This window comes from Paroedura picta, chromosome 6, assembly GCF_049243985.1.
Source record: "Paroedura picta isolate Pp20150507F chromosome 6, Ppicta_v3.0, whole genome shotgun sequence".
In the NCBI taxonomy this organism is placed as follows: Eukaryota; Metazoa; Chordata; class Lepidosauria; order Squamata; family Gekkonidae; genus Paroedura; species Paroedura picta.
In genome coordinates this window covers 23,243,314-23,269,105 of record NC_135374.1, presented here as the reverse complement: position 1 = coordinate 23,269,105, position 25,792 = coordinate 23,243,314, and the positions used below count along the sequence as shown (strand labels likewise).

The window sequence follows — 25,792 nt, the reverse complement described above, 5'->3', positions numbered from 1 at the left end:
GCTTTCTAGTATACCTTGAGAAGAGCTTATGATGACTAAGCAAGCTCATTTTGTATTTCTTCCTAGCATAATATCATTTAATGATTAATAGAAGACTAAAATTATTTCATTCAAAGCTACCTGAGTGTCCTAGTAAAAGAGTGACACTGGACTGCATTTATGAGATGGAATGATCCTTGCAAGGAAAAGATAGTCATAACTTCATGTCCACAGTGTCTAGTATATCGATGTGTGCCACCAGTACGCTGATGACACCCAGCTCTATCTCCTCATGGACGGCCGCCCGGACTCTCCCCCGGAACCATTTGCCAGATGTTTGGAAGCAGTGACAGAATGGTTCGAGCAGAGTCGCCTGAAACTCAACCCCTCCAAGACGGAGGTCCTGTGGCTGGGACGTAGGGGGCGGGAGCAGGAAGCGCGCTTGCCCACCCTGGGAGGGACGCACCTTACCATCACGTCCCAGGCCAGGAACTTGGGTGTGATCAATGATACCTCCCTGACCTTGGAGGCACAGGTCAAAAGAGTAGCGGGCCAGGCATTTTTCCAGCTTCGCCAGGCCCGACTACTAGCGCCCTACCTGTCCCCCGAACACCTGGCCACGGTGATCCATGCAATGGTCACCTCCAGAATAGATTTCTGTAACTCGCTCTACGCGGGCCTTCCCTTGTCCTTGATCCGGAAACTTCAGCTAGTGCAAAATGCAGCTGCTAGGGTCCTAACTGGTACACCGTGGAGGGCCCACATCCAGCCGGTGCTGAGGCAGCTGCACTGGTTGCCAATTGCTGCCCGGATCCGGTTCAAGGTTCTGGTTCTAACCTTTAAGGCTATACGCAAATTGGGACCCACATACCTGAGGGACCGCCTATCGCCCTATACTCCCCGCAGAGCCTTACGCTCTGCGGGATAAAATTTGTTGGTCGTTCCCGGCCCTAGGGAAGCACGTCTGGCCTCGACCAGGGCCAGGGCCTTTTCAGTCCTGGCTCCTGCCTGGTGGAATGAGCTCCCGGGTGAGCTGCGGGCCCTGTGGGATCTTCCATAGTTCCGCAGGGCCTACAAGATGGAGCTCTTCCGCCAGGTTTACGGTTGAGGCCAAGGCTAACATCTATGCCCCCCCAGGACTCGGGACTGGGATTAGAGATGGGTACCACCAATACCCCCTTCTCCACCTGCTAGTAGGGGAAAAGGGTAGTGGATTAGCCGATCTTGCCGGGTTAGCTTGCTAACTAATAATTGCTGGACTGTAGTTGTTTTAACTGGATTTTAATGGATTTTATGGGGTTTTAGAATGTTGTAACCCGCCACGAGCCGCAAGGGAGTGGCGGGCAATAAATCGAATAATAATAATAATAATAATAATAATAATAATAATAATAATAATAATAAAGGTATTGTGTGTTTATGTATATTGCGTATCGATGTGGTGACAATTATCTATGTTGATTTTGTTGCCGCTACAAATGCAGACACTTTTGTAGCAGTGATGGTGCATCCACATCATCAACGAAACACTGAATTTCCACACCATTCCAGCTGGCTTGCATCTTCCCCTCCCTTTCTAGGGAATCTGCATATAAACTGCCTGCATATTCTGTTGCCACAACTAGTAGGCTGAAATGAAAGCTGGGAACTCATAGGAACCAAGATTGTGGCAACAGATTGTTATAACACTATTTTACTATAGTATAATATTTTACTATAGTACAGTCGTACAAAATAGTACAATATTGTGCTATTTTACTATAGTACAATAATAATTATGACCTGGTAAAGTGCTGGGGGAAATTGGCTACAAGGTACTTATGGAAGGAAAATACTGGCAATGTGGGCGGGATCTTTGAAAATGCATGCCGCCCTCCAGATGGCATGCAAACTTGCTGGGGTTGTTTTGCTGTTGTTTTTTAATGTCATAGTAAACTAGGACTGAGGAAGTCTAAGAAAAACTAGAGGGGGAGCAAACACACCAGAAGACAGAATTAGAACAGAAGATGATCTTGACAGGCTACAAAATAGCTAAAATGAACAAAATGAATTTCAATAGTGATAAATATAAAGTTCTTCATTTAGATAGGAAAAATCACATGCATCACTATAGGATAGGCGAGAGTTGTCTTGGCAACAGTATGTGTGAAAAGGATCTGGGGGGGTCTTAGTAAACCAGGCACTTATCATGATTCAGCAGTGTGACTTCGTAGATAAAAAGGCAAATGGGATTTTCGGCTGTATTAAAAGAAGTATAGTGTCTAGATCACATGAGGTAATGTTACTCCTTTATTCCACTCTAGAAAGACCTCACTTGGAGTACTTTGTTCAGTTTTGGCCACCACAACTGAAGAAAGATGTAGAGAAACTAGAGTGTGTCCAGAGGGCTATGAAGATGGCGAGGAGATGGGAGACCAAGTCGTATGAGGAAAGGTTGAGGCAGCTTGGTCTGTTTAGCCTGGAGAAAAGATGACTAAGAGGTGATATGATAACCAGCTTCAAATACTTGAAGGGTTGTATATAGAACATGGAGCAGAGTTGTTTTCTGTTGCCCCAGACGGTCGGACCAGAGCCAATGGGTTGAAATTAATTCAAAAGAATTTTTGGCTAAACATCCAGAAGAAGTTCCTGACAGAGAACGGTTTCTCAGTGAAACAGTCTTCCTCGGGAGGTAGTGAGTTCTCCTTCTTTGGAAGTTTTTAAGCAGAGACTAGATAGTCTTCTGACAGAAATGCTGATTTTATTAACTTAGGCAGACTGTGAGTGGGTGGGCAGGAAAGGATGTCCCAGTGTTTGTTCCTTGTGGTTCTTGCTTGCATACCCAAGAAAATTGATCATTGCCACTGTGGGATGGTAGATGAACTCCCTCCAGGCCAGACTGAATTGTGTAGATTTTTGATTGAGAGGATCATTTGGGAATGAAACTGGAGTCACTGTGGGTAGGCAGGTAGTGCAGAGGGCTAGGTTAGATGACCCTGGAGGTCCCTTCCAACTGTATGATTCTAACCCTTAGAGTACCCTTGTTGTACTAAAGCTTAAAAAGCACACTCCAGTTTGGAAGCCACACATTAGATTACTTGCTTATATGATGCTGCTTATCAATAAAAAGGGCCAACCACAATGAAATCAATGACACCTAATGGCACTATCTTAATTACGTCTAAGAGAATTTGCTATATAGTGTCAAAGAATATATTTTTGTGACAAATCATCCTAAGGAGGAGGTCTTCCACCCATCCCAGTCATCAAAATGCCTACTTTTAAGAGAAGATAAAATATAACTCAACAGCAGCTCTACAAGAAATACGACTGTTGCTCTATTAGTTACTGTCCTTTTGTCAGTATCACTTCTGACTATGTTCAAATGCAGTTAACTACCTTCTTCAACAGTTGAATCCAGCTGGGTTACTTTGACAGCAAGACGATCAATTCTGTCTTGCAGGGAGTTTGCTCTAACATAGAAGTTGTTGGCCTCATTAAACAGCTCACCAAATATGTCTTCAGCATGCTTGCCTGCAAAGATATAAGAATATTTCCCTAAGACTTGAAAAGTATATTAAATCATAATACATATTGGTGATAAATTAATGTACAATGCAACCATAGTTTCTTCAGAATTCAATATTCTCACTACACTGCAAGCACTATATACAAGTGATCAAGGAGATTAAAAATAACTCCTAGCTTTATCCTGCAATTTGATTGAGGGACATTCTGTTTTGCCACAATCCTGCAGTTGGAATACCACACATCTCCACATAACCAGAGCAATTCCAAATCCCAGATAAGCAGAGACAAGCCAAAGACCAAGCTTATAAGGCCAGAGCATCTGCTCAAGTGCCTCTGTTGCTTAGACTGGCAGTTCACAACAGAAGAAAAATTGTACAGAAGATTCTGCAGCATGCAGCCAGGCTGGTACAGCATCAATCCCATTTACTCTGCATCTTAGTGTGAAATGAATCATAAGAATGTGAATCACAGTTATCATGGGACAGCCAAGATCAACTTTTAGAAAATTCTAAACTACTTACTAAGGCTGCTTAGTTGGCGTATAATAGCAGCAAGAGTGCTGTTGGTTACACATTCTAATTCACTAGTAATTCCATCAGGCAGCGCTCCTCGGCAAAGATGCCGAGGTTCAATGTTCCTTTTGACCAATGGCATGATTTACAATCTGTAAAAGAAAACATTATAGCATTAAAAAGACTGATAAATCTGCAACGACCATTGCAATGTAACACCAATTAACTATCATTCTCCAGAATGTGAAAGCGGCACGGCATTTTATAACAGAACAGAGCTGTAGTTTATGGCACTGTTTATTGTACACATTGCTTATTTTTACTGCATTGTTTTTGAACGCCTTGTTTTTATTGCGTTGTTTTATAACTTGGTATTCCAATAAATACAATGTTTTCTGCTGTTCCTGTATCACTGCTAAACTTTGTAATATACTTTCAATCTCAACAAGAAAGGCAACCAGATAAATCATCAATATATCTAATTCTCAACATAGCCCTGTCTGTAGATCCTGAAATCCAGTTTTGGGGACCATGATCAGACGAGACAGTTTTTTCTATAACTCCCCCCCCCAAAAAAAACCCCCTCAGTTTTGCAGAAAATTCTAAGATCTTTAAATAAGCAAACATCACAAGTTAAACCTCCACCACCCATGCCCCAAGTACAGCCATGCCTATGTTTGAAAGGTAACCTCAGTGACCAGTGTGGGTGGTGCTAACCTTCAAATCAGTCAGTAAAAGGCAAGACAAAGTGTCCTTTCTGGGGTCCTTCCCTCCTTCTTATTCTGGAGGGAGGATTCCTTGAGACCTGGCCTAGCACCAATCACCATACAATGTGCAGCAGGAACTCTGAACTTCTCGATTTCTTCTGTATTCCAAGTAAACATTATCATTTTGCAAAGGTGATCAAAGGCTTCTTAGAAATCCCCATAGGCACTCTCCATATGAAACCTGCTGGGTGATCTTGGGCCAGTCACATTTCTCTTAGAACTCTCAGTCCCACCTACTTCTAAGGGTAGCAGCCCCTGCTCTGGTTTTTGAGCAAAACTCTAGCATCTTGCCAAAAAACCAGAATGCAACCCTGGGCGTTGCCGACATGCTGACATCATTTTCATGTGTCATCAGCATGTTGAAAAACTCCCAGATCACATCCCCAAATTCTCCACCACCAGCCCAATTACACCTGGCAACCCTACCTACCTCACAAAGTGCCTGATGTGGGGAGGGGAAGGGAAAGGTGATTGTTAATCACTTTGAGACTCCTTAAGTTAGAAAACAAGGGGGTATAAAAACCTACTCTTCTATGCAGGTTGCATGATCTACTGTTTGCTGGTCAAAGGGATACCTTCCTTCCTTTATCACCAGTGGAGAAACCACTTGGAACCAACCCTTTGTGGTTATGAACAACTGAAATTAGCTGCGGGGTAATCTGGCATTCACAAGAGTTCAATTTCAATGCATTTACCTCACCAGTCATTCTCAAAGAATGAGCCTAAAAATAACAGTTGTGAAAATCCTGCTGGCTCAAAAAAGACTGGATTACTTCTGAAAGTAACAACAGATTCCTCAAGGGAATCCCCATAAAGTGCCAAATATTAAGTGTGAACTGTGACAGTGTTTGAAAATTTACCTGCTGTTTACAGATTTGTGACTCATTAGTATTTTATTTACTGAAGAAGTTCACTTCTTCAGGTAGAAAGACAGTAAGGTTGAAGTCTTAAGTAGACTTACCTGGGAGCCAATCCCAACAAATAAAATTGGCCTTACTTGTGAGTATATATGCTTCAGCATTGTACTGTATACCACTCTGATATTGGTAAACAAAGATGGAGATCAGAAGATTAATTTAATAGCTGGAAAATAATCTTCCCCTGAAAAGTCAAGCATTCAATACTAATGCAAAATGCTATTCAACTTCACTATTTGCACATCAGATGAAAGATACTTCTCAGCTCATCAACAGCAAAAATGCAGTATAAAATGAGGTTAAATGTCTATTTAGTTTCAAACTCACATGCCAACCATTTTGTTCAGATTATACATGAATTCCAAGCTTCAGATAAGGATTATGAGGATCAGAGCTACTGGATCACAATTTCAAAGCCACTGGTTGCTGTTTCTGGTAACAGAAAGAAGCTCTTAAAACAATGTCAGAATGGGGCCTTTAGCAGAAGCAGCATTCTCTCAAGCTTCTACAGATGAAGTATCTTTCAAATAACAACCATTGATCTAGTCCTGAAGCAAGGGGTGGCTTTCTGATAAGTACCTGGCAACTAATCCCCCCTTCTAATGCTTAAGGAAATTCCATTTCACCTTGAATAAATCTTTGTAGGTCTTAAGGTGCCACTAGACTCAGACTGTGTTCATCTGCTTCACACTAACCCACCTGAATCCAATAACACAAATCTAATGTTTGGTCCTGCATTAAGTTTTGTGCACTAGAGCCCACTTTCCCATGCATCTGAAGCAGCAGGACCAAGTCCTCAAAAGCTGATGCTGGAATAAAAATGTGAAATCTCCTGGATCACATGGCTTCTTTGTCCATGCAAGGCCTTCCACCCTCCTAGCTTTCTGGAGGTCACATTTGATGTATGATCTTGAATTTATACCTAATTAACTATTCAACTGCTTGTCCCTCTAATATACACACTCCACTTTGCTTTGCTGCTCTCTCAAATTATGACCAGATTACAGAATTAACAAGAGATGTTAATCCTCTTCTTAGCTCCAAGGGCTGTTTATCTGCACATAGTATCTTCCAGATGGCTCAAAATGAGATGGGCAACACAGAAAGCAACAACTCTCATGCAATTTCAGATCTCTTCAACTGTGTTTGTAGCAAATGTATTTTAACTTCCGTGTGCTCCCAAAATCCTTCTTTGAAACCGATAAACTGGTGCCTTCATCCTGTGTCCTAATTTGTACACAACTTGCATAAACACACTAGGTCAAATCCAATTGAATTTAAAACACTAGTTAATTTTATTTGGATTCTTTATCATTTCTATTAGCTTAACATTTTTGTTTTCTATCTACTTCACATACAATTGTCCAGAGATGCTTCCTAAAGAGTTTAAACAGCTAGGAAAATGGGGCTCTGCACTATAGGCAATAACACTTATAGAATCATAATCATAGAGTTGGAAGGGGCCATACAGGCCATCTAGTCCAACCCCCAGCTCAACGCAGGATCAGCCCAAAGCATCCTAAAGCACTTCTCACTTGTAGAGCAGGAAGAGGGAGATATTACACATCCCTCAAAAGGCAGCCATTAAATCAACCTTGCAGACACACAACTGCCAACAGGAATTCAAAGTAAGTCTTTTTATTTTATTTACTTCATTTATATCCCACCTTTGTCCCCAATGGGGAACCAAAGAGGCTTACATCATTCACTGCCCCATTGTATCCTCACAATAATCCTATGAGGTTGGTTAGGCTGAGAGTACGGCTGATAAGAACAACAATGTGACAGGCCCAAGGACACCCAGCCACTTTCCAAGGCAGTGAGGTTGCAAACCTTTGCTTCCCAGATCCTAGTCTGACACTCCGATCACTACTTCACAATGGCACTGTCAGTGTGACCAAGAACCCACAAAATACATAGCATCTCAATGAGTAATTTATAGGACGTGAGCCAGTTAATCTAATGTCTATTCTGAGTTCACTAACTTATTTATAGTCTCCTTTTCTCACTGAGATTCAAGCTGGATTACATAATGGAAGTCAGGGCAATCAACAGGATGAAGAGTCACCTAAACCATGTAATAAAAATCAAAGGTATAAATAATGGGGACTAGGATTTCAGAAATCTTCAATAAGGTGTTACTGCTGAACATGGCACATTAAACAACCTAATAAATGTTATTATGTAAGTAGAAATATAATGCTGTAAGAGTGAGATAAAAATGCATTAAAAAAAACAGCACCGGGCCTGCCGGTGGCTGGAGCTTTCCAGCAGGTTGCTTTTCTCTGTGGTGGTTGCCTGAGAGCTGGGAAAAGCCACTACAGTCCTCCTCTGCTTCCTGATTCGGAACAAGAAAATATAGCACATATTGGTAGTACAGTCTATGGGCCTCTGTTCTGAAGCATTCCTGAATCAGTCTGCTGTAATGCAGCCCTATTCCTTTAAATCAATGTCCTCCTGAACAGTCTGGTTTTCAATAGCTTGCAGAAAGCCAAAACTCTGGGAGCCTTCCTGGCTTCTTCAGGAAGGGCAGTGCACAGAGTGGGGGAAATTGGTAGAAAATCGTTACATCTACTCTACTAAGTAGAACCAAGGAAGAAATAGTATTGCTTCTGCAGCGTCTTAAAGAGTTCTATGAGAATGTCCTTCGATCTATTATGTTATACAAGGAAGACTTTTTTTCCCTCTGCCACGTGTGTCTTCAAGAAAAAGATTCACATACATATTACATTTATATATAGTAATTGAAAACGGTACATAACCCTTTTTAGGAGCATCACTCAGGGACATCTTCCTTTCAGGTAAATATGGTACTTGGACTTCAAGAAAATTCTAATAAAACCCCTCAAGTGATAGCTCCTCCGTAAATGTAGCAATTTACAAGTGAGAGGGCAGAACTAAATCTTTACTTTTCAATCCTTTTGTTGCTGTTGTGGAACTTCTCTAACATGCTAGAGTACTGCAGAATATTGCAGCCCAAGTATCCTCCACAAGTAAAAGGCAAAGCAAAAACTGGCAATTCAAAGGCAAGGAGATAGGGAATGTGAATTGTCTGGGGTGGGAAGTTACAAAATTTCCTATAATCCCAGGGTGATACTTGTATTACCCTAAGTGTTCCATGAATCCTTGATTAAAAGACTTTGGATTACTCACGGGCAGAAACAGGAAGCAGAGAGTAAGAGTAAACGGACAGTTCTCATAATGAAGGGAAGTAAGCAGTAGAAGCCCACAGGAATTGGTACTGAAAATAGTACAATTTAATAGTATAAATGTATGATACTTTTGGTTAAGAGGGCTAGGTAGTTAATAAGGGTCTATGCTATTCCTTAGTCTGCTCTAAGAATTGTCACGCAGATATGAACCGAAAGTTTTTAAGTAAAACGTGGATTCCCCAACATGCAGGAAAAGAGAGGTCTTAAAGCCACTCTCACACACCAGCTTCCAAAATGGAAATAGCCCCCAGCAGGGCAGATAAGTGACACTCTGGAACCATTTCTGGTTAAAATGGAGTCCTCTGCTCTGTGCTCTTAATCAGGGCTCCTGCACTTAGGAATTCACATTTACGGTGAAGTTAATTTGCTCCACTGTTACTCAGTCAAATTGGAGAAATATACTTGGAGGTCTTCACAATCCACTTTAATTTTCACTAACCTAAATAATTTGTAATTATCTACAAATGGTTTCTGTACTGCTCACCATGATTCCATGTCACATGAGCAGACTAAGGAATAGCACAGACCCTTACTAGCTACCTAGCCCTCTTAAGCAAAAGTATCATACACAAGCCACAACAAAGTACATAATAATATAAAATATAATAAAGCAGTTTGCAGCTTAGCTTGTGTTAACAAAAAGGGCAGCCAAACTTTACAAAAAGCAAACTTCTATCTATACTTAACTATAATCCTCAAACTATAGCATGCTTCCATTATTATATAACTGCCTGCCTGCTAGCAGGACTAGTACAGAAGTAATTTACATATCTTCTCCCATGTTCCTCCTTCCCTCCCCTCATGAAGATTTGAGACCTACCTGGAAGATGCAATAGGGGTGAACTGGCAGGTATCATGCATACTGCTGCACAAACTATTGCCACATTTGGGGAAGAGTTCATACAACAAGGGGTGAAGTTACTTTTATTGATTTCTCTTTTAACTGCAACCACCTGAACTGCCTCCCACTAATCTGCTAAGGCGCCCCGACCCACAGGTGCAGCTTTTCAGGGAATTTAGATAACAGCAGGGTGAAGGAAGACCCATCCAGCCCATGAACGGCTTCATTTTTGCGGTTCATTTTGCGGTTCGCAGGAGTCAATCCAGTGAAAGTAGATCTGATTAATATCCTTCCCAAGAACACATCAAAGTCATTATATAAAAGGCCAAAGATTAACACTGATATGGACAAATACATAATCTGTTCTGACAGGACAGTTATCTTTACAAGATAAACAGCTGCTCACAAAGTATATCTTATTTGGCATAAAATTGTAGCCTAGCATAGATTTGTGGCAATTATAAAGCAAGGGATACTTCCAACCAAATAATTACATGTCCTTCTTTAACTTATTTATTTTTTAATAAATAAATTATTTATAATTAATTTATAATTGAACTTCTTTAATTTATAATTGTGGACAATCACTTGAGCAATCCAGCTCTCTAATGCACATACGGAGTCAACCACAATTAAGCAGAGGTGTTTCTAGCTTTTGTATGAGTAGCAAGTACCTAAACTACAGAGTATTTCAGTTTCACTAATAAAACATGCAGTATACTCTAATTTGAGAACAGCTTGTTTTTATAGTTGTAGTAAGACATAAGATTTTTAAAAACAGCATCACCAGAATAGTCTGATTGAACAGAGAAAAAAATTATTCATCACATTTCTAACTCATCCTTTCCTCCTACAAATCAGGATAGTGTATGTGCAGGTCTCATAACAACCATCCAGTCTGGTGCTCAGGGTTAAGAGATAACTTCCCCAAGACTTCAAGTCAAAAGTTGTCTTTAGGTGGTGAATTTAGATATTAGCCCCAGCCATACACTGAATTATTGTAGCTGTAAAATATCTATCCAGAGATAGTCATGAACACACTCAAATTCATGACTTGACAAATCCTACGTGCCAGATTGTCATAGCGCTTAAAAAATTCATTGTGGTATTTCAGTATTAGGTTTTGTGGTAGCAAGAATTTGAAAATTTAGCCATTAAAACAATTTTTTTGCCAAAGTCTGCTCCAGTTAATTAAAAACCCATTAATTTGCAAGGTCCAGCCCTCTAGTGACTAGTATCTTTTCTCCAAAGTCAGGAACATAGGGTTGCTATTGGGGAAGGGCAGTTGTGTCGCTGTCAACTCCAATTTACCACAGGGCACAATTCTCCCTTCTATACCAGGGGTAGTCAACCTGTGGTCCTCCAGATGTCCATGGACTACAATTCCCATGAGCCCCTGCCAGCGTTTGCTGGCAGGGGCTCATGGGAATTGTAGTCCGTGAACATCTGGAGGACCACGGGTTTACTACCCCTACTCTATACCATTTAATACCTTCATGCACCCTCTAGTTGAACTTATTTGGGGATATGGTCTCATCAATAGTTGAGAGGGACTTTGTGTTAAGTGTGCTCTAGCTGCACAGTGGTGAAGCATCCAAGGACGACATGCACCCAAACAAGTAGGCTATCCCTCTCATCCACCCCTCCTCTGCTTTGGGAGAGGAATGTGAAGGCGACTGTAAGCCGCTTTGAGCCTCCTTCGGGTAGGGAAAAGCGGCATATAAGAACCAACTCTTCTTCTTCTCTTCTTCTTTAAAACCAGTTACAACTCTAATTTATTTAGAGACCGTCCAAACTAAGCTCAAAAGGGTATCAGTTGACTATCTCAACACTCTATTACTGGTTCTCAATTTATTTACCACACTGCTGCAGGAAAGTGTGAGATCATCACAAGGCCCTGGACCAAGTCACATTTACAGGGACTGCTGCTGCATATACTGTGGGTGCTATTTATGCAATAGTAACTCCCAAAAGTGCTATGCTATGATAAGTTTCAGTGAGATGTGCAAAATTCATGTGGCAGACACATCATACGTTCTGAGTTTAAGAGTGCCCCTCCCCATACCAAGATGCAGGCGGTTGCCATGATGTGTAAACAAGCCCTTGCTTATCACAAGTAAAATATTCCCAAGCTTCACAGCTAAAGCAACTGTCCTATGAACACTTCATTCAACTGTTTTTATAGAATGGAGTAAGCTATTTACAAACGTGTTTATGAATGGATTTGGCTGCAAAGATGCCAATTTACTTACACGCAGCTGCAATATTGTTTAATGAAATGACATCCTCCCTCTTCTGCAATGAGAATGCAGCTGCTCCTTTAAAGATTCATAAAACACCATTCACCTCACCTATAAAACATAAGGCATAGAAAACTAGTAAAAAGTTGATCTCAGCTATTCAAATAATAATTGTAACAGAGAAAAACACAAGTGTTGACTGAAACAAACAAAAAAAAAGGCAAATTTGCAGTGTAAACAGTTTAACTATAGATTAAAGTAGCTTCTAGTAATGGTACAATCCTGTGCAGTTTTTAAATGCTGTTATTTTAATGCATGAAACATCCAGCATGAAATATCAGTACAGAACTTTATTCATATAGCCATTACGAATTCCCCTATTGCAAACCTGGACCTTTCTTTTTCATTCCAAAGTAAAGCAAGAGACATTCCTTTTTTAAGACATTAAACAACACCTCAAAACTAACTACCTCTGTTTTTAAACGTTTTTGTTCACATTCTTGATAAATTTATGAAATAAACTCAAATTCGAGAGCAGCCAGACTATTACCATAACAAACCACATGAGATTTTCATTCCAAACGCTATAAACAATTTGATAGGTAACCTCTAGCACCCTGACAGCAACTGTCTTTACCCATGGATGACCTCACAATTGCTTTTTCAGGCAAATGAGAAAATCCTGATCAAGCAGCAACACAAATCTCCACTACCTGGAATGCTAAACCACTGATTCCCCAGAACTGTGTGATGACAATTGTGGGCCATAAATTAACAGCTAAGTGCTAGTAACAGATTCCGTTACAGACTCAGCACATCTTTTCACACTGATCCGCGCCCCTGCAATTTGTATACTGGATTACAGCAACACATTCTATAGTGAACTGCCCTTGAAAGGAACTTCAAATACTCGAGAATATAACTGCTTGTTTGGTTACTGGAAGGTGGCAGTCTCAGCACAACTCCACTGTTTACCTCTATTTCTGAGTATAAATCGAAATGTTGGTTTTTAGGGCCCACACAACTGAAGGCCTACCACTCTATGTAAGAACCCACACATTAGCTGCTCTTTTAAGCAACTGCTGCCCTTTCTCATCACATGGTACCAATGACTGCAGTCCACCCCTCAAACTTGTTATGCTAGTGCTCTAACTCAGTGGTATGCCTTGTCTGAAGATGTACGATGGCACCATTGATGTCAGTCCCCTAAGGGAACCACATTGGCCTTGATGAGAGCATAAACTGGCATTCCATCTTTGAGAGCATGCATCCAGCCTTACAATGCTGAGGCAAATTCAAGTTAATTGAGCCAACAGTCACTTAACATGATGGCAGCAAAGGACCACTTACGTCACACCCACATTAACAACTTTGCACCACACTATACTATTCCTGATGACCTGCTAGGCCCCCATGCTGATAATCCACAGTTGAGAGACTGGACTTTAAAGGTGGTGCATTTTGCGATAGATCATTAATTCTACAATCACAATCTGCAACGTGGTTTAAAATTCTTTTTAAAAGATCACTGTAGATCATTCTACCTAGCTGGGATCTCAAATAACAATTTAAGAGCAGCCCTTACAGCACTACACTTTGAAACAATGCCAGTCCAGTTAGGCCGGTATAACTGGTCACCAAAGGACCAATGACATTGTATATGGGGCCAATTATATTCTTGAATGTCCTTTGTACTCACACCCTAGGGCTATGTTCAGGGCTATCTGTGGCTTAAAACTTGTCTCTGCTTCAGAGAAGTTGAAAATTTCACTATCAGATACTGACTCTAGCACCTCTTACAGAATGTGTTTATTATGGCAGTGAAAAAAATAAGGGCCAGTATTACTTTGTGTAATGTGGCTACTTAACATGGTTTTAGCCATTTTAAATGTTTGGAGGGCCAGCTTGGTGTAGTGGTTAGGAGTGCGGACTTCTAATCTGGCAAGCCGGGTTCGATTCTGCACTCCCCCACATGCAGCCAGCTGGGTGACCTTGGGCTCGACACAGCACTGATAAAGCTGTTCTGACTGAGTAGTAATATCAGGGCTCCCTCAGCCTCACCCACCTCACAGGGTGTCTGTTGTGTGGAGAGGAAAGGCGATTGTAAGCCGCTTTGCGACTCCTAGTAGAGAAAAGTGGAATATAAGAACCAACTCTTCTAAAAGATTTAATTCAGATATATTTTACTTAGGTATCTTGCACATTTTATATATCTATTTTTTGGGGTGCACTGAATTTTTGTTGAAATGTATTTTATTTTTGTGTGTTTTGGATTTGCAAAGACCTTTGGTCATATGCAATGAAGTTTACTTATACTGATGCCCGTTCTCAGGAAGGAACAGAAAGTGCTGTGACACAGGGTGCTCTGCTGACTCAATTACTTGGGTGTTCACTCACTCTCTGGCTATTGCAGTCTTTGGCTGGTTTTACTGCTATTGTGTTGGTAGTTTTTAGTAACTACTGATAGCAAATTTGTTTTTTATGAATGTGCTCTTGATAGAGGCCTGATGGGATGTTATTTACTAAGTAAAGTTGTTTACCGACATGCACTGAAAATTTTCAGCTGTCCACTTCTACACATTAACCCTCTATTAAAGGAGCAAGGCAATTTCTATCCAGGATTTTTGCCACCCTATGTATCAGACTGCTTGCTACACAGAGACCAACAAGGCAAGCAGAAAAAGGAGGCAGCTCTTGTAGTATAGAGAAACCCAGAGATATCATTCGCAAAGCTTTGTGTTCCCATTGTCTTTCAGTCTTGACTTTTGCAAATCTTTCACAAATGAAAGCAACTACTGCTCTGCATGGAAAGTCGAATCACAGTACAGTACGTTTATTCAGTCGATTGACCCATATAAATAATGCATCAAAACAAACTTCAATCAATGATAAAAATCAATATGTGTAGTAAAAAATACAAAAGTATTGCTACATAAAAATATTAAGATAATAAAGCAATGTTAAAAACAATGTATTGATGGGAATAAATATCTTATTGTAGGTAGGGGGAAGGGTTATAACATGTAAAGAATAAGGGGGAAGAAACCTCAAGGAAGTTAGCTGCAGGGACAAGGAATCAATACATCTTCTAGAGCAGTCCATTAACCCAAGTGATAAGTTGGCCTATCCATTACTATCGTTCAGACATTCTTTTCGATCTAATTCTAGTAGAGATGTAAAGGAATTTTGCTACCATGTTAGAAATAAGTGGGTCTTTATCCCTCCGCAAAAATTTAACTAGAGTGTCACTATTATGTGATGATAAAGATGAATGTCTAGTGTACTGGGATAGTAGAGGTAGGATTAGATATTTTCGGATGCTTTCATAAAAAGGACAATAAGGTATGTGAAATTGTCTCAGGCCGGGCATTATCACAGGGGCATACACTTAGCTCCAGCGGACGATTGAGAAACCTGCCCTCGAGGGCGGCTGAGGGGAATGAGTTAAAACGTGTTCTTGAGAAGGCCCAACGGTATTTTGCTATTGAGATGTTTGTGAGGTACAGAGCTGGAGTATATCCTGACCATCCTTTCAGTGTGCTATAGATTCTAGGAAGAATTGAGAATTCCTCCTGAGAATCTATATCAAAAAGACGCTGCCGTACGGCAGCTTTAGCTGTTTTAAGGCCAAGTTCTAACAGATGGTTCGGATCGAGGCCCAGGGTCTGGATTTTTCCAATGATTTTACTATTCCATGGGAATTGCGAGGAGACTGCTAAAAAATTCGGGATTAGTCCCTTAGGATAGAGGTAAAATTTTAACCAGTAATTGATGGTTGTCAGCCAGGCACGGGTTTCTACCTTCAGAAGGCCAGATTCTTGGTGTAGAACATTTGGTATGCAGTTAGGTGTTTTATAAAAACTCTCAAAAATTTGATTGCACTCTTTCAAGCAGCACATAGCTCCTGTAAGGACCCAATTGGGTACCATATAGGATTTGCGGTAATACCTTTGCAGAATAAAGCTTCAGGGCTGCTGGAATAAATTGATCACCTTTGGTATGAAAGAATCTAAGAATGGCTAGAGCACTTTTTTTTGTGAAATCTGTTAGCGAATGTATATAGTCGAATCACTCTTCTTCCTCCTGATCGATGGCCACCCTAACTCTCCCCCAGAAATACTAGCCAGTTGCCTGGAAGCAGTGCTGAGGTAGCTCAAGCAGAATCGTCTGAAGCTCAACCCTTCAAAGACTGAAGTCCTGTGGCTGGGGAGGAAAGGCCCAAGCGAGGAAGTGCACCTGCCCAACCTTGACGGAGTATGGCTATTAGTGGCCTACTCTACTAGGAACCTGGGTTGATTCTTGAGGCCTCCCTCTCTATGGAGGCTCAGATCACAACAGTAGTGCGGTTGGCATTTTACCAGCTTTGCGAAGCCAAACTATTATCACCCTAGTTGGCCCCAGAACACCTAGCCACAGTGATCCATGCAGCGGTCACCTCTAGATTTGACTTCTGCAACTTGCTCTTATCCTTGATCTGGAAACTGCTACTGGTCCAGAATACACAGCAACACCTAGGAGGTCCCACATCCAGCCCAGATAGGATAGAAAGTAAGAGAATGAAGGAAAAAGATGTTCCTGTGGTCTGCAATTAGGTAAGAGTGGGGGCAGTACACGTGTATGATAATGTATGTTGGAATTTACCTATTAAAATACTAGTCTCTAGAGAAATAATGCAAGATGACTAAGCAACTAAATTATCCCCCTTATGAGAGACCACTTCTTTTAAGATCTCTTCCTAAAACTCATCTCTTTCCTAACCCTTTATTTTAAATGTTACACATAGTTGTACTTGCTCAAAAGTATCCTTTTGCTAAGCTCATCACTCTGTTCCCTCTTTCCTCTGATTTCAGGTTTAGCATGTAAGCTGCTTGGGGGTTATATTTGTTCTTACAAAATTCTGGGAAACACCATGTAAGGCTGTACATCCAAATCAATATTAATGCTAATTTAGTGACCATCACAAATTGGTCACTTTGGTCTTTTCTTTTACATCAGGAGCAGCACAACTATTTAAGAATTCTCAGATTAATTTTAGCACTATCCATTAGTTCCCTCTTGAAGTTTAAGTTCCATGTTGGAAATTCACTCAGTTTCTAAGGATTTCTTCCTTTTAAGAACAGTGAAGTCAAACCTCAAACAGAGCACAACACAATGGCAACCAAAGCCTTCCCATCCTGAAATGTACCACAGAGCTGTAATCTGCCCCTGTGGCAAACATAAATCCTGTTTATTGTTTACCTGTTTGCTACATATGCAATAAGAAGCCACTCAACAGGGTACATCATGTTAGGAAAACAGCACAGAAGGGTCCCACAAGATTCTCGATTTGACTCATGGCCTCATGAGACTGCTTTTTAAGAAGCAAACAAGCCCTTGGGAACCTTGCTGCAGTAGCATTATCTGTCTTCAGGGGATGCTGTCTATTAAGTCTCATACAAATTACTGTTCTGGGCTTGCCTCTTTCCCATCAGGAGGCATCCTCGGATCAGTGATTCATGCAGAAACACAGAGGAATTGGTTTATCATACACATTCTAAAAGCAAATATTTTTAGATAGTGAAGGTATTTCATCTTTGGAAAATACTGGAGTAATCATTGTGTTCATATATGGCTTGGACTGAGAAAAACACTGTTAATAGCAGTTTACTGATCTCAAGGAAAGCTAGTATGCCATTACTGGCCCTGTCCTTGTGTGGTTCCTTTATTAGTCTGAAAATACTACTTCAAGCAGACTCACATGGATAGCACAGAACCATGGTTCCCAAAATTTTCCAGGGCTGCTGCTCCTTGGCTCACAGGCCACATGCATAGGGACCCCCCTCCCCACAGATACACATATATGAATACACACCTTTTTCTTGGTATTTGGTCTACTTACAAATGCAAAAGAACTATGTATTTCTCAAATAATATATAACCTAGCAAGTAAGCCAACTGAGCTGTTTTAGCTATTTGAAAGGGTAAATTTGCATCTCACATTGCCTTCACAGTTTTAAAGGGCTGGATGTGCTTGGTGCAGGGTTACAAGCTTTGCAACATACATCAATGGGGGCCCATCTATTGCGCAAGTAGAATGTTGCAAAGTGGGATGTTTTTCTTTGAAAAAAATTCTGACTCCCCCTTTGTATCCGTTTCTAGTTGGCCCATTATGCATGGCCGCTGAACCAGCGATTTTGGGTCACATGGAAAACGCGGAGGGGGAAGACGCGACACACACCGGTTATGCACGGGACGGGGCGCAACTGCAGCAAAACCCAGAGTAACCGATTATGCACGCAGCGATCCGGGCGCCGCTTCTGGTTGCGCCCCGGTCACCCGGAAGCTGCGCTTTCTTCCGCGTTTCGCTAACGCGGCTTCTTCGGTGGCATGCACCGAAGCTGCGGCCATTTGCAGCCGGCACCGTGCGTTATCTGTGATTTTAGTCGCCGCCATTCCACCCCGAACGTGCGTTATTCCCCCCATGCATAATGGGTCATTGTCTTGCAAAATAACACCCCTTGAACTAAATGAACGTAAGCAAGAAGCAAAGATTGATCTGGCAAAGTGGATTCATCTAACTGTATGCTAAATTATTTTGTCCTAAGCACACTGCACAAAGTACCTTCAAATTTTCAGCCATTTCACACACTTTTCTTTGAACAGAGATATCACTGAGAGGAATCACTTTAATAATTTGTTCAGGTGACTTATGTAAAATGGTGTGCAGAACCTTTGACTGCTAGCAGAATAAGCTGCTAAAGCATTACAATGTGTGAACACAAATTTGCTGGTGATCCCTTGCCATAAAGAAATCTGACTGGCCTTGACTAGAGCCAAGGCCTTTTTGGCCCCAGCTCCTGCCCGGTAGAATGAGTTACCAACCAAGTTCCTTACCCTGAAGGAGCTAGCAAAGTTCTGCAGAGCATGTAAAACAGTACTCTTCTACCAGACCCATGACTGAGGCCAAGATAAATGGGGAAAAACTAGAGGCCTTTCTCCACTTCTCCCCCTGGGTACTCCCTGCCCTTAATAGACCTCCTCACCATAGCATCTTGTCACCAACAGAAACACCAGGGAAGCTATCCATAATGGAATTAAATGGCAATGTTTAAACTGTGATGTTTTTAAACTGTAATGTTCTTAAGATGTTTTAATTGCTGATACTGTTAAGTCACCCCAAACCTGCATGAAGGAAGGGGTAGCCTATAAATTGAAGTACAAAGAAAAAATAAAGTTCTTCTCCAACAGCAATCAGCAATAAGATGTTGTATGATACATGCCAGCCATCTTCGAATTGATGTGAAGTGCTGGCAAACGTATTTCCAATAGTTTTCTGTTTCTGAAAGTTTCCTCAAAGTGTCTGAAAATATGCTGTTTTTGTTTGCGGAGTCAGTGTCTTTTCTTCAAATGTTCAAGAAGCCTGCAAGTTTCATGTCTTAATTTGTGAAGACTCTTTCACACAGAATGCAAAGTTGTTGCTGTTGTATTAATAGTATTAGTAAAACATACCTCCAAACTTTGCACTGGCAAAAACACACAGGACCCTCCCCCCCAAAACACTTCAATCCAAATGGGACAACAGAGAAAATGACACAGAGAGGGGAAGCAGCCCCCTCCCCCAATGAAAATGTAATTAACACCCCTCCCTTACTAACCTGGAGAAGCTAGGAAATTGAAGGGGGTGTGTAGGCTGGGGAAAGAATAGAGGCTGCCATTTTGAAATCTCCCAAGCAGGAATAATGAGGCCTAGAATCCCCCCTCCAATGTGCCACGGCCAATTATCAGAACCCAAAGATAGCGCAGCCAAAGACATTCTGTCTCCTCTCAGCCACCATAGAAATTACAAAATCTGGTAAGAGGGTGAGTCTGCAATAAGCTCTTCTTGGGAACCAAAGCAGGCAGCAGAGCATGGGAGGCAGCAGGGTCCAGATGTGCAGCACAGCATGGCTTTTTCCTCCTCAGTGAGTGCAGCCACAGCAGGAAGAGTCAAACTACTGCCCCCTACTGCACAAAAATTCCTCACCATCCCCCTGGATACTTCCATCACCCCAGGGGGATGGTACCGCCCATTTTGGGAGCCCTTGACATAGGATCATATGCTGCAAACTTCCAATATGTGAAGCACACTTCTGTTAGAGGCACATTTCATTCTTACTTGTGGGCAAAAGCAGAAAATACTTGCTCTCAGGAGAACTTATCTCTTCTGTGTTCATGTGACATCCGCTTTCCTCTGAAGACAGGTAATTTTACTACACCTGGAATGATTGACTGCAGCAATGTCACATTTGTATGTCTCCTGTCTAGAAGAATTACATTTGTGCTTTGTTTTGAAAGTCAAACAGAATCATTACTATTCAACTTATAAGCTTATAAAACACTAAAAACATGATTCAGCTAAAGATGCAAGTCAGCTGCATATTTTCAAGAAAGCATGTACTCATTTAAAATTTTAAAAAGCAGTTATGACAGACAATTCGGATGTTTTCAAGCAACAGCTGGAAAAAAAGAGACTCTTGATCTTCTCTCCAAGAATAACACTTTATAATTGCATGAAATATGTAAGCAACTGACTGATCTCAAGAGGAATTTATGGATGTCACAGTCTTGTTTCACATTCCCTTCCATTCAAAACAATCTGAAGTAACATGAAGTAGAAACATTTCATAAATATGCAACTTCATTTTGAAAACAGTTTGGAAGGAAAAAGTCTCTGCAAGCACACATAGGAAGAAAGATTATCGTAGCTCATGACTGCTTTCTGTAAGGTGGGTTTAAAGGAGAAGATGGCAAGGGCACAGAACCACAAGCAGAGAGAATACAGACAATTCAGCCACTAATGCACTGAAGTGACAGATTGTGATGCAGAATCAATACTATCCACTCTACAAGAAAAGAGAAAAGGCTCATTTTGGTCATGGAAGGGAAACAGGAGTTGTATATAGAAAAACACACACACTCTTTACTCATATGAAGGGGGTGACAACTGGGAAAAAAGATGTTTCTGTTATGATTATGTGCCAGTCTTACAAAGCAGTCTTAAACAGTTATAACTCTTCGAGGTTTACTAACCTCAGTGGATTTAGAAGAGAGTAATTCTGTTTAGGACTGCAGTCTTATTTACAGAGCACTTAAAGTCCTTTCAAGCACTTTCAAGGAGAAAAAATACTGTCAAATCCTAGAAGTGCAATGCTTCAGCAATGCTACAGAATCCATTTATGATAGGGCAGAACTCAACAAATAAGAAGAAGATGGGTACTGAACCAGAATAATTCTTGGTACTTCAACTGCTTCCTTAATTAACTACAAGAATCAAATATTAAATCAGCATTTGTACTTTGTATCTTTAAGAGATTAAGTTTTGAAGATTTTAAAACAGCAAAAGTTTCTAGTTTATCATCCATGATGATGAAATTACAATCCTCTTAAAGGTAAAGGTATCCCCTGTGCAAGCACCCGGTCATGTCTGACCCTTGGGGTGACGCCCTCTAGCGCTTTCATGGCAGACTCAATACGGGGTGGTTTGCCAGTGCCTTCCCCAGTCATTACCGTTTACCCCCCAGCAAGCTGGGTACTCATTTTACCAACCTCGGAAGGATGGAAGGCTGAGTCAACCTTGAGCCGGCTGCTGGGATCGAACTCCCAACCTCATGGGCAGACAGCTTCAGACAGCATTTCTGCCGCCTTACCACTCTGCGCCACAAGAGGCTCTTACAATCCTCTTATTGAACATTAAAATTTTATTTATTATTAGTTCTTATTACTTTGAAAAAGTTGCTTTTAAAATGCTAATGCATAAGCATTCATTTGGCCAATATGATCTTTTCAAATTCAGTTATATCTTTAAATAGCCCCGTGGCGCAGAGCGCCACGGACTGTATAAAGGAGTAAGGGCACTGTGGGAGGAGTTAGGGCGGGCCCTGTCCGGGATAAAAACTCGGAGGGGCCAATCAGGAGCCGCGAAGCGGCTCCTGATTGGCCCCTCCAAGTGTCCATCCCGGCCCAAGCAGGCAATGCGTCGTAGACGCAGCAAGGCCGGTCCGCCGGCCGGGAGACTGCTCGAGAGAGCCTCGGGGGGCGGGGGGGCCTGGAAGCCTTCTTCCGACGGAGCAACGAAAATGGCCGCCGACGGAACCCCCAGCCAGCCGAGGATGCCCCGCCGCCGCCGCACGCCGCCGCACGCCCTCAAAGACGGCTCCGGTAAGTTTCGCTCCCTTCCTACCTCCTGCCCTGTCCTTCCCATTCTAGCGCCCATTGTATTTGGGTTACAATGGGCTCTTTTCCTAGTATATATATAAAGATGCAAGGTGAGCCAATATGATCAAGGTTAAAGCGCCGAATGTAAGAAGTGACTCCCACCATAGCTCAAATTACAAACTGATGAGGAAGAAGGCACAGGAGAAAAAAAGTTTAGCAGAATACAGATTTATCATCTTCCTTGTTGATGTAGCAGTAGAGCAGATTCATGCTCAGTATGTGTCTTAAACACATACAATCTATTAAAGAAGGGTGTCTTAACCCAAAAATAAAATATGCAAGGGGAAGGCTGTATACTTAGGAGCATGAGAACTGCTCTAAACAAAAGGGCAGAATCAGAGATCAAATGAAAGACATACAGACCACAAAGCCCTTTTATAGTTAACTGTATGTGATATAAAGGAGCCTCTTGTGGCGCAGAGTGGTAAGGCAGCGATATGCTGTCTGGAGCTGTCTGCCCATGAGGTTGGGAGTTCAATCCCAGCAGCCGGCTCAAGGTTGACTCAGCCTTCCATCCTTCCGAGGTCGGTAAAATGAGTACTCAGCTTGCTGGGGGGTAAACGGTAATGACTGGGGAAGGCACTGGCAAACCACCCCGTATTGAGTCTGCCATGAAAACGCTGGAGGGCGTCACCCCAAGGGTCAGACATGACTCGGTGCTTGCACAGGGGATACCTTTACCTTTACCTTATGTGATATAATTTAGCATAAAGAGATAGAAATGTCCTAAAACAGAGGGAAAATATTATTAAAGATAAGTGAAGCAGTCTACTGCAGCGTCAGGGTACCCTGGATACATGCATGCTCCTGTTCTAATTGACACACTGATAAACAGGTGACAGGATAGAATCAGTTATCAATTCTAAAGGCTTTTAAGGGACACCCCCCTACACACACACACACTAGCTATGAACAGAGAGACATTTGTGTGAGACATAGGTTTCCTAAAATAGTTCTCAGTCACCAAACAGTCTGAAAATTTGCATCTAATGGGAACAAAGTTTATAGGTTTGGAGTAAGAAGTCATTACCAATTAGACAAGTATGTTAAGGAACCATGAACACAGGCCACTAATGCTTTCACTATGCATCGGCAATGAGCACATTATAAATGTATGTCATCTTACCCTTACACAATGGAGATTGCTCAAATGCATACAGAAAGCAGTATTCAAAGGAGCTATTTGTATGCAGTCCATGCCTAAGTCAAACTGTGAAGCTAATATCTAGCCAAATATGCACAAAGACTATTCAATGGTATGAACATTTTGTTCAGGTTCTTTCAGCTACTTTGGTTCAAGAACCAAGCATAACCACCATAATGATTTTTTTCATTAAGAACTACGTCGACAATTAATAGAAGTCATCCATTTAATTATAATTATTTACCTAGTGTAAGTATGCCATACATTGCAGAATTAGAAATAAAAAAGTTAGGACTCTACCGGTCAGAGACAATTGGCAAGTTTGCAACAGACCTGAAGAATGCTCTGGCTCATACACAATTCATGTTTTGTCAATAGTATTATAATATGAATGACTACTTATGCTGGATTCTTGTTTAAACAGTAAGAAAGGAAGGGATGAAAACTGTTTATCTCTTCCACATAAATACGTACAGCATCAATGTAGCAAAACTAAATCTTACAAAAAAAGCATTTTGTTAGAATCATATGTGGAACCATTTTACTGCTCATTTAGCAATCACAATGGTAGATGTTAAGATTCTCGTGCAATTTTAAAATGAAGGAAAAATCCTAAAGTATCAGAAATCAAGAGTTACAGATTGAAGACTTTCAGTAAAAAAATAATAAAATGGGTTAATAATGTTGTTATCATGCTGAGCACATATGGTACAAATCCAGCCACAGCAGCACTGAGTCCTGTGCTGATCGAGTTTATAACCTGGTTTCCTTCCATGAAATCAGTGGCATACACAATGTTCTGAGGACGCCTTGTATCTAGGCTCTGAACTAATGTTGATCTTCTCTGCTTCAGCACAATTTTGTTACATGCCTTCGGTTTGGTTCCATGCCCTCACCCTTGACTTTCCCATACTTCCTATCCCACTTCCTTTTCTGTGCTATTATTGTTGGGAAGATGCCATCTGGATGCAGCTTCAGGACAAACATAGTACAATGACCTCTAAATATGAACTTGTTTACTTAGCATATAATTTAATCTGCAACATCAAAATTCACACAAGTCAGCTAGTTTCTATGGCACCTCAGCATATTCTGTCTTCTTACTGCTCCAGATCATTCTTTTCTTGGGCAAGTTATTTTTAGTAGCAGGTACACACAGCCCTTTTTTTTTCAAATCATGTGAAAAATTGATTCAGTATTGAACTAGAGGGCCATGTATATGCATTTCCTAAAGCTTTCTGGAATGCTGACTAACCCACTTCAGTCTACTTCTCTTCACCAGCTTACACAGAAGGCAGCAAAATCTGCTAAAAGTCATCTCTGACTCTGTCGAAGCATACAAGACAAGGTGGCTGGCATATCTGTAACACAGCCTAGGGATATACGTTACATTCACAGTCCTGAGCTGGAATTGCCATTCATCTGTGCTGTCTACCATTGATGTAATCAACAGCTACAATATACTGCTTTTGTTACTGACAAGTAAGTACACATAATTAATATTATTACACTTCTTGAATACATTCACTTAAAAGTAACTCATTATTTCCTGTAGTGAGTGTTCCAGATATAACCGCTGTACAAAAGAGAGTGCACGAAAAGCTCCTGTGGAAACATTAACATTAGATGTTATTTGCAAACATCTTGCAGTAAGTCACTCCCTGGACTGTTTCAAATTATTTGAAAGAACAAAGCCTAGAAAGTAGATTCGCATTTGTGGAGAGACTCATTAATAAGAATCTGGAAAAGGTATAAATCACGAATAAGTTCCACACTATTTAAGTAGATCACAACAAAAGAGAACATACTGCTTAAAATATAAAGAACTGTTAACGGCTATGGGACAAATAAAATCTATGGACACACTTTAAAAAGAAGGCAAAAATTGGTTTGAATATCTAAAACAAAATCAAAATATCTCACCAAGCTAAAATGCTAGATAGGCACAAAATTTGAAATGACAAAATTTGAATCTATCCTTTACCCCATATGCAAGGGCAAATATATAAGCTTCTTTTATAATACAAAACTGAAACTGAACAAATCTCGCCGTGTCAGGCTGCCGGCCAAGGCCGCTGGCTGCGCGCGACTGCCAGGGGCTCCCTTGCCTAGCGCCCGCTGAATTTTAATTACAGCGGGCTTGATTACTAGTAGAAGTTATAAAATGTCAAATGCTGAGAGAAAATTGGAACAAAATGTTTTAGAGATGGTATATAACAACAAAAGTGATAATGACTAAACAACATGATGGCAAATGGTGGACATGTCATGAAAATGTGGGCTCTTTTTATCACATGTGGTGGAATTGTAAAAAGGTGAGAAAATTTCAGATAAAAATCCATTCTATATTGGTAACTGTTAGACAATGGACACATTCTGAATTACGAACGATGACAGAAGATGGCTAAGCTGACAAATTTAGTAAACAGGCTAAAGT

At 41.1% G+C, this 25,792-nt stretch overlaps 1 protein-coding gene across 8 annotated transcripts in view; it reads right to left on the bottom strand.

The window, feature by feature from the left end:
- Positions 1-25,792, bottom strand: part of WASF3 (WASP family member 3) — a 51,155-nt gene that overhangs the window by 22,990 nt on the left and 2,373 nt on the right. For 4 of the 8 annotated variants that reach the window (XM_077341755.1, XM_077341752.1, XM_077341759.1 and 1 more), the window contains 3 exons: positions 11,991-12,089; positions 4,011-4,153; positions 3,358-3,492 (listed from right to left, as the gene is read on the bottom strand). In XM_077341755.1, the coding sequence (XP_077197870.1) occupies positions 3,358-3,492; positions 4,011-4,143 (268 nt within the window). In that variant the 5' untranslated portion in view covers positions 4,144-4,153; positions 11,991-12,089. Of the gene's footprint in view, positions 1-3,357; positions 3,493-4,010; positions 4,154-6,012; positions 6,118-9,717; positions 9,975-11,990; positions 12,090-25,792 lie in introns of those variants that run through there. The other 4 variants (XM_077341756.1, XM_077341753.1, XM_077341757.1 and 1 more) reach the window with 3 other exon arrangements.